Source organism: Nannospalax galili, unplaced genomic scaffold (genome assembly GCF_000622305.1).
Source record: "Nannospalax galili isolate Female #2095 unplaced genomic scaffold, S.galili_v1.0 scaffold743, whole genome shotgun sequence".
In the NCBI taxonomy this organism is placed as follows: Eukaryota; Metazoa; Chordata; class Mammalia; order Rodentia; family Spalacidae; genus Nannospalax; species Nannospalax galili.
This window is the reverse complement of record NW_008349552.1, coordinates 1,005,568-1,015,799: the sequence shown is the minus strand read 5'-3', so window position 1 is coordinate 1,015,799 and position 10,232 is coordinate 1,005,568. Positions and strand designations below refer to the sequence as shown.

Here is a 10,232-nt window from a genome sequence, read left to right as displayed (position 1 = left end):
ATACACATATGAATTGTGAAAGAATAATTTTTTTAAAAAGAAAGAATCAAATGTGTTTAGAACTTTCAGAGAGTAAGTAGGGTCAGTTCCTTTCTTGTATCAAAAGAAAAGAAGGGCTATCTTCAAGAAAACAATGAGGCAGACAATTCTTCTGTTACTAACATGCCCACTTGCTCTCTTTGCAGTGTACAAAATAAGTCTGTTCCCTACAAAAAGAGGAAGGGAAAAGGAAGGGGAAGAGGCTGGGAAGTTACCCAATAAATTAGATTATGCTGAATAGTATTCAAATTTATACAGCTTGTTCTAGTTTGCTTTCTGTTGCTGTGACAAAACTCTTGGAGTGGAAAGGGTTTATTCTATCTTATACTTCCAGATAACAGTTGGTCACTGAGAGAAGTCAGGGCAGAAAGTTAAGGCAGGAAGTGAGAGGCAGAAACTGAAGCAGGCCATGGAAGGATGCTGGTTACTGGCTTGTGTCCGTCCCCTGGCTTGCTCAGCTGTTTTTCCAGGCTGTGCCCTCCTATATTAATGCCCCACAGACATACCCACTGGCCAGTCTGATGGAGGAAGTTCCTCAATTGAGATTCCCTCTTCTCAAATGACTCCAGTTTGTGTCAAGTTGACAAGAGTGAACCATCACACAGCTGGTGAATGAGGAGCCATGTTATGCCAAAGGCTTTTCACCTTTGCTCCAGGTTGTACTCCTGAATGCAGTAGGAATCTGGGGATCTGAACATTGCTATCATTGTATCTCCAGCTTCAAACTTCAAAATAGCTTCCAGTAAATATTGGTAAAGGAATTGGGGCTCTGGTTTCAGGAGACACGATGAAGTGAGCAAGAAAGCCTGTTCCTTACTTTGGACAATCACAAGAAACAGGAAAATAAGAAAGAGAATAAATGCTTGGTTGTCTATTGAGTATAAAACATTATAAATATACTAATGTATGTTACCAATAATCTCAAAGTAAAAGTCAACAAATCACTAAAATATGAGAACATTTTATGGTGGTCCTAATAAAAGGCATTTAGAAAAGCAGTAGTAAGAAATGATTCATACTGACAGTTCTTTCTATTTGGCAAAATGTGTGAAGTATTTCTCTAGCACAACAATGCATTTCCTAGCATTAGAGAAATTTCCCAGTAAGGGGCTCAAATGCTCTTTTCTGTGTTGGGTTATTTATCGTCTACTGAAGATTAAATTAAACATCAGTTCCTTTTTCTGAAATAGAGAAATCTTCCATAATCCCAGTACTCAGGAGGAGCATGAGCTTGAGGCTAGTCATAGCTACAGAGAATAAGAAAGACAGAGACAGAGAAAGACAGAGAGACAGAGACAGGGAGACAGAGAGGTACTCAGGCCAGCATAATGATTCAACAAGTAAAAATGTTTGCTGCCAAGCTTGACCACCAGAGCTCTGTCCTAGGATTCCATGTGGTAGAAGGAGAGAACAACCCCCACAAGTTGTCCTCTGACCTCTACACACTTGCTGGGGGTAGGGGGCACAAAACAACATCAAGGAAAAGAGAAGGAGAGAAAGAGAGAGAAAAAGGGAAGGGGAGGGGAGGGGAGGAAGGGAAGGAGGGGAAAGGGGAAAGGAAAGGAAAAAGGTAAAAAATTAATTTAAGGTAGTCACCTTGATTGAAACCTGGGTGTATAGTCTTGTTGCCAGTCAAATGAGAGACAGAGCAGGTCAGAAGAGATACATTGTCCAGTGGCATAGCACCTGACTAGCCTGCCTGGATCCAACAAGTCCCTCCAATAAAAAAAAAAAAAAAAAAAAAACAAAAAAAAAATTAGAGACAAGCCGCGATGGCCATGAACAAGATTTTTTTTTTTTTTTTTAAAAAACTAACCCCCCCTTTTTTTCCCCATTTTTTTTGAAAAAAAAAAAAAAAAAAAAAAAAAAAGACAAAGATTCAGTCTTGTCACAAGGATCAAATTACAGAGCTTTTGATTTCAATCATAAACACAGTGAGCTGAAATACCACAGCATGTGACGTCCTTACCTAACACTTGGAGATCATGGTCTCTATGGAAATTCCCATCAGATGATGCCATTTCACACGTGTAACGCCCATCATGAGTGATGGCCACAGTACTGATCAGAAGGTGAGGACTCTGGTCAGGGGTGAAGGCCCAGGTTATTCTCCCGTCAGTGCAGTTGGTTTTATTGATCTCCTTTGTGCCTACACTGTAGGCTATGCTGCAGGAAGGCTGTCCTCTGGTGTTTAATTTCCATGTTACTAATACTGCTTCTCTGGTTGGGATAGGAGCGCAGCAGAGTAGAGCCTGTGTACCCATCCGTACTGACACTGTAGTGTTAACTGACAAACAAGAAGAAAACGGGAAAAGGAAACCATGTATGTTAAGTCTATGCACAACAGGTTATAGAAGTCATACTATAGCACTGCTTGGCTAGTGAATATAGTCCAGGAATATTAATGTAAGAAAATGTACTCACAAAAATAGATAATGTATGAATACAAATTCAAATAGTATCTATTTATTCTGGTTTTATGTATTACTAAGGAAGCAATATATACTTTGAAGTATCGTGAAATTAAGATAGGCATTTTAATATTTAGAAATAGAAAAGAAAACAGTTTTAAATTAAATGATAAATGCATTATTCTAAATCAAATACTCCTTAGGAATTAAAATGCAGTAATTAGCCATGTGGTTATGTTTTTACACCATAGCACCAAGATCACCAGATTCCTCCAGTCTTCCTAAGTCTCTCCAACAGCCAGGCATCAGCTATTCTTCCTAACCAAGGTCAACTCTCCATCCCTCAGTGTTGACCACTAGGTAAGGAAGAATATACCTTCTGTAAGAGATCTTGAATAATTTGATGTCCTTTGAGTCTCTTCTACACATGAACAACTTGAATCTAGAAAATATTAAGTAAGAATGAGTACAATTGTTTTATATATTCAAGTAGAGTTGAAGTTCTCTATTCAACAGTCTTATTCTGCATGATAATCAGTTAACCATAGATAAAACTGGCCCCTAATGACTTCAAGACAGAAAATTAGAACTTATAACACCACTAGAACATCAACATCTTGAAAATTATGCTTTTAAGATGCTAATCAGTGACTTCCCATTTATGAGTCACCTGATTTTGTCACCTATTTTTTTTTATTTTATCTATTATTTTTTTATTTTATGTGTATGAGTGTATTGCCTGCATGTGGGTAAGTGCACCCGTGTCATGCAATGCCCACAGAGGACAGAAGAGGCTTTCAGATCCCCTGGAACTGGAGTTACAGGCAGTTGTTAGCTGCCATGTAGATGCTGGAATTTGAACCTGGGTCTAATTTGTCTTGTTCATGGTGTTTTATCATAGCTACAGAGAAGTAAATAATACAACAAAGGTCTTTTCTTCATTAGAAAAATAGTATCTATTAAGTTCCCACAATTAACATCATAAATAATGGTGAAAAAACAAGATTTTACTACTAAAATCTGACCACAGCTTTTCAACTGGAAATCCTAGCTAATCCAATAAGATAAGAAAAATATAAAATAGGAATCATGAGTAAGCTGAGTTTGAAAATCTTTTGTTTGTTTTTTGTTTAATAGCTTTTTTATTCAAAAATATTTTATTAGCATTGCTTTTTTTGGGAAGTAATATTATTATACTGATAGACTTTGTATAGGTTGGAGAATTTGGAAAGGGAATGAATAGCAAACTCACATTATAGGAACAGTGACAAATTTCACACAATTTTTCAAACTTGGCAATAAACAGTATTCAAAAATTATAGTAGAAATATAAAATTTTGAATTTATAGTCTAAGATATAATTACACATTTCTAGTTTGAGGATTATATCACCTTAGTTATTACAAGACTTTCTAATTCTTTTTTTTTTTAACTTTCCAGACTAATTTTTATCTCTAGAAGTTCAATTAGGCATAGATGAAGGCACAGTGGGGCTGTAGAAGAGTAATAGAAAAATAGTGGAAAACCTCTAGGTGCCTAGTAACAGGAGACGTTCAACATCAAGGTCTGGATACCCCAGACCACGTGTGAAGAGAGGACCAGAATCTGCAAATAACAAAAACTTCCCCTGTCCCCAGCATAAGAGGCAAAGCCTCTGCCATACACAACCTAGGACCTCAGGGTAGGGGGCTATGGGGAATGTAGCCACTCAGAGAAGACTGAAACTGCTGCCCAACATCAGGAAGTCCTCCATGCTCTACTCTACTCCACCATGACCCGACAATCACAGGGATATGAAATCGTGGCTCATGGTAGAGGTCCAAAGCTTCAGGGTCACATGAAGGGACCACAGTTCCAGGTTCACACAAGGGGACCACAGTTCCAGCTCACAGGAGAGGACCACATCTGCAGCTTTCAGGAGACCACAGCTCTAGCTCAAAGGAGGGGTCCACAGCTTCTAAGTCATAGAGGGGACCACAAATCCAGATTCACCAGAGGGACCCACTGCTTTAACAGCTTTTTTATTGAATTTTTTGTGAACTTCCTATAATATATTTTGATCGTTTTTAGATCATCTCTTCTATCTTCACCCTCCCTTACTACCCACAACCCAACTTCATATACTATAATATTAAGGCCTATAGAATCAAATTTCTGTCCCTAAATGCCTTCAGTGTGGGTTCATCCACTGGAGCCTGGTCAATCCACTGGAATTTCAAAGTTAGTGATTATATGAAAATCAGATAATCTAGATTTTGATTTTTGCCAGAATTCTTGCTTGTTCCATCTTTAAGATTGGTATTAACTAAATAAACGAGAAAATCTCTGAAAAGAGAAATAATAGGATCCAGAAGACAGTGGAGGAGCTGAACTTTGGTAGGAAGAGAATTGTCCTCCGCTGTAATAAGGGAAAGCGTTGAGATGACTTAGATGCAGGTCAGTGTGTAGATTGGTGGTGGGAAAGATGAGGAAGTCTTTCTTAAGCATTTGAAATAAGTCGCTAGAGGAAGGAGGGAGGGCAAGACAAGGGCAAAGGTAGCAAAAGAACCATTGCGAACTTTGGAAGAACAAGCTCTGTACCTCCAGTGGCAGTCATAGTCCTTACTTCTGTTTCACCGAGAGGCACAATTTCAAGTAGACTGACCAATATGAAAGAAAATTATTTTTCTTTAAATATAAATTACTAATGCCCCCTGCCCCCCAAAGTAAAAAAGTCCTGGAATTATGGTGCGTGCTTTTAATTCCAGCACTCAGGAGACAGAAGCAGGTGAATCTCTGTGAGATGGAGGCCACCCTGGTCTACATAGCAAGTTCCAGACCAGCCTAGGGCTACAGGGGGACATTGTCTCAAAAGAACCAAAAAACCTAACCCCCCACAAAAAAAAACCAAAAACAAAACAAAACAAAACCAAAATGAAAACTAATGCATATTTCCCTCTATGTCAAAATGCATAAAATTATGACCAAGAGTCTGAGATCAGTCACACCAGTAAAATTTCAATTTTTTTTCCAATTAAGAGATGAAAATGTGGGCTGGAGAGATGGTTCAGCAGTTAAGAGCACTGGCTGCTCTTGCAGAGGACCCAGTTTCGATTCCCAGCACCCATATAACAATTGTCCATAATTCCAGTTCCAGGGGATCCAATGCTCTCTCCTGACCTCTGTGGGAATTGCATGAAATGGGTGCATCTACCTACATGCAGGCAATACATTCACACACATAAAACGAAATAATAATAATTAAATTATTTAGAAAGAAATGGAAGTGTGAGAGGTCTTTATATAAAATTGGTATTTTAACTTTAAAAAATGTATGATATATATAATAAACTTATTTTTTCCATTTGTATATAAGGACCACACCATATTTAATATGGCCTTATCTTTAATAAGGTCTTATCTTTAATAAGGTCTTATCTATGTAGATTTTATTAAAGAAACTTATGAAGTATTCTCTAAATAATGAAAAATATATATTTGTTAGCTCAAAAGAAGGCAAGAGGGGCAAGAACAGCAAGCAGTGAGACAGATAATAAATAGTAACCTGATAGATACAATTATATATATATATATAATTGTGATATATATATATATGCATGCATGTATAGTATGGCATGTGTGTGGAGGTCAGAAAACAAGTTGTGGGTGTCAGTTCTCTCCTTCTCTTATGTGGGTCCCAGAGCTTGAAGTCAGGCTGTCAGGCTTGGGAGCAAGTGTCTTCACCTGTTGAACCATCTTGCCAACCCCTATACCTTCTTTAATATATTGAGATTTGTTTTATGATCCAGCACATAGTCAACCTTGAGAAATGTACTAAAGGCACTTGAAAAGAATATGTATTCTGTACATTGAGGCTGTCTAATAAATATCTCTTAGATGACTATAATTGATATATAGTCTATATCTAATTAGTTCTAACTATTTGATTCAATTCTGAGAAAGAAGTATCAAAACTTCCATTAATGACTGTGAAACAGTCTATATATCCCTTTAATTTAATTAAATTTTGCTTCATGCAGTTTGAAGTTCTTTTATTAGATCTCAACACATCATGATAAATTAACATTGTAATAATTCTTTATCTCTAATAACATTTGTTTTTGTTTTTGAATAGTTTGGTTCTTATTAATATAGTATTTCTCTCTCTCTCTCTCTCTCTCTCTCTCTCTCTCTGTACTAGGGAACTGAATTTAGGGAACCCAGCACCCCTTCCACTTTTTATTTTAAGCTGAGGATTTTGCTATATTGCTGTCACAGTCAGCTTCAGCTGCCAACTTGACATAAACCTAGAGTCATCTGGGAAGAGGGAATTCCAATTGGGGAATTTCCTCCATCAGATTGGCCTGTGGGCCTGTCTCCGGGGCCATTTGGTTGGTTACTAAGTGATATAGGAGAGCCTAGCCCACTGTGAGTGGTACCATCTCTAGGCGGATGGGCCCGGGATGTATAGGACAGGTAGGTGAGCAAGCCAGGGGAAGCAAGCCAGTACACAAGAGTTCCTCTGTGGTCTCTGCTTCAGTGCCTGAGTCCAGGCTTTTGCCTTGAGTTCCTGCCCTAACTTTCCTCAATAATGGATGGTGACCTGGAAGTGTAAGGTGAAATAAACTCCTTCTTCCCCAGGTTGTTTATACAGCATCAAAAGCACACTAGAACAATTGCTAAGGGTGGCCTCAAACTCCCAGGCTTAAGCATCAGTCTTCAAACCTCCAGACAAGCATCAGTCCTCAAACTCCCAGGCAGGCACCTCTTGCCTCAGTTTCCTTAGTAGGCAGGCACTACTGAGATGAACTTGGGCCTCAGGGTTTTCTAATTCCTTCTCATAATCTCTGCTTTTGTAAAGCATGTGATGAACTACTGCAATCCACAAAGAGTCTCACCATTAAATGAAACTGACTCTCTCCCTTCCAGAAGCTACTAGTTGCCAATACTTCCTCAGGTAGGACTGAAGTTTCTTACCCACTTCCCCATGTCTATGCTGGGATTTTGTCTGGCTTGAGCTTATGTGGGATTTCTGCATGCTGTCACCATTGCTGTGAGTTCATATGAGTAACTGACCAGCTGTCTGGGAAACTTTGTTTCCTGTGATCATCCACCACCTCTGGTTCTTACAATCTTTCTGCCCCCTCATCCACAATGATCACTGAGCTTTACTTGTACTGTCAACTTTTGAAAAAGTGTCTCAGTTTTCATGCCATCATACAGAAATTAATAGCAGTATTTGTCTAGAAACCTTAAACTTATTTTTTCCGTTTGTATATGAGGACCACACCATATTTAATATGGTCTTATCTTTAATAAGGTCTTATCTATATAGATTTTATTAAAGAAACTAATGAAATATTCTCTAAATAATGAAAAATATATATTTGTTAGCTCAAAAGAAGGCAAGAGGGACAAGAACAGCAAGCAGTGAGACAGATAATAAATAGTAACCTGATAGATACAATTCATCTGGATGAGTAACTATCACTAGCATCTAGGTGAGGCAGGGACACTTAGGGGTAACTCCTCTATAACTATACCTTCTAAATTATCCTTTCCTTTGGTTTCAGCTAAAACATTTGTGGGGAAGAAGAAGCTAACTTATCCAGAGCCACCTTTATGATATAAGCTGAGCATTCCAGAATGTTCCAGTCCACCACTGTAACCTTCCGAACATGTGCTCTATGGTCATGAGCAAAGCATGTTCAGGAATGTGTCTGCCATTTTTTTTTCCTTCCTGAACTATGACCTCAACTGAACATATAAATCAGTAATACACATATTTTTCTGTTCTTTTTTATTTTGTTTCTGTTTTGTTTTTGTGGCAAGTTTCATGGAACTCGGGCTGCCCTCAAACTGAAGGCAGTATATAGCGGAGGATAAGCATAAGCTCCTTGTGCCCCTGCCTCCATCTCCCAAATGCTGAGATGAAAGGTGTGTATCACCTTGCCTGCCATCGTACATGCATCTTAGACTGAGCATGCTTGCTCAGCAATGTGCCTCCTCGTAAAGTGTTTTCTTATGTGGATATCTGTAGGCCGCCTGAACAAAAGCTCCATGCTTACTTTGAGGAAGGCACTACTTAACAAACAATTCCACTGTTTTCCTTACCTTCTGCAGGTAAGGAAAAGGGTCTTTCTATATTCTTTTTTTTTTTTCTTTTTCTTTTTAGACAGGGTCTCATTATGTAGGCCTAGAACTCATTATGTAGACCAACTGGCTTCATACTCACAGAGATCTACCTGCCTCTCCCTCCTGAGTGCTGGGGTTAAAGATATGCACCACACAAGCCACATCTTTCTCTATTCTTTTATATTCTGGTTACACTTATTTGCTTTGCTCTGACCAAAAATAGAGTGCATTGTGTCCAGTTCTTACCTTGACTTAATATGGAAACGTGGATGCCAGCCAGTGTTTCCCAGAATGTTGTGGAACTTCGGACATCAGTACAAGAAAGGAAAAGAGGGTCTGGAACTCACTTTGGTATTAACCACCCATTACTCATTCACGTTCTAAAATTTATACTTTTTTTTTTCTTTTTTTCAGACAGGATCTCCCTGCAGCCTTAACCGGGCCTGGAACTTGCTATGTAGACAAACAGGCTGGCCTCAGTTTCACAGAGATCCTCCTGTGTCCCAAGTTCCGGGATTAAAGTTGTGAGCCACCACACCTGGAAAAATTTATGCTTTTGACAGACTCTCCATATAAACAGTTCTACGGGGAGCCTACAATCATTGACTTAGATTATTTATGATCTGTATATTCTTATGTTCCCTCATTTTCTGAAAACAAAATTGTGTCCTATGTTTCTTGCCTCTATTTTTTTAAATTGGTGTTCAAATAAAAATACAGATTTTTCCCATATGTTCAGTGCTGAAAATATTGGCATTGGAGAAATATTAAATTCCAAATAAAACAGAAAACAATTACACTTCAATAACCATCAGAGTCTAAAAAAATAAAATTCAAATGAGACAGTAAAAAATAAAAGGCCTTTCCGAAAGTTTAGAGAAACAGTGCATTTTATTCAACAACAGAAGTTTAGTTTCTGTCCACTCCCGGCCCCTGATGTTGCCCTGGATTCTACTAGTCAGTCACAAAGCATCATTGGGATCAGATAAATCAAGAAGGATTTTTTTTTCTAGATAATCCACAAATGTATCGTTGTTATTAGGACAAAACAAAAACACATACTATGACTGAGTCAAGAGTATCCTAGTCACTTTCGAAAGATAGTTTTATTTTCTTCTAAAATTATCAAAGTATCTGACTTACCAGGCACCAAGAGAGTAACGGAGGTCAGTAAGGCTAAAGCCGAAGTTCTCCCCAAGGCACCCATCTGGAGTGGTTTCTTGCTTGTCAACAGACGTCAATGGATGACTCCGTGACTGTCCTCCTAGGTCACCTTACTTTATGCTCAGTCCAACAGATGTGGTATGATTTTTCTTCTTCGTTTATCTTCATCTCCAGTCTGTGTGCTTTTGGCTGATTAGTCACGCACAGGAAATGTCAATTACTTTTGCTGAGTGATAAAGAAAAAAAAATTAACTCATTCATTCCCTCTCAGTGCTAAAATATTAAAATAAAATTTTGCAACGGAGCACTCAGTCCGATGGGAACAGGGAATCGGAGAGTGCGCAAGGATTCAGCGAGTGACAGACACAACACAAGAGATGGTTGATGATCTGAATCTAATTTTCTAAAGTGGAGCATCAGATTTTATACAAGTTACAGAACAAAATTGTGCAAGCATCAGGTTGATTTCATGGTTAATCATTTTCTTAGAAATACAATTCAACA

General features: G+C 38.3%; 1 protein-coding gene across 1 annotated transcript in view; it reads right to left on the bottom strand.

The window, feature by feature from the left end:
- Positions 1-9,771, bottom strand: part of LOC103745108 (cell surface glycoprotein CD200 receptor 2-like) — a 46,760-nt gene extending 36,989 nt beyond the window's left edge. The window contains 2 exon segments of the mRNA XM_029570342.1: positions 2,009-2,326; positions 9,708-9,771. Coding sequence (XP_029426202.1) covers positions 2,009-2,326; positions 9,708-9,771 — 382 coding nt within the window.
- Between the last annotated feature and the right edge of the window lie 461 nt (positions 9,772-10,232).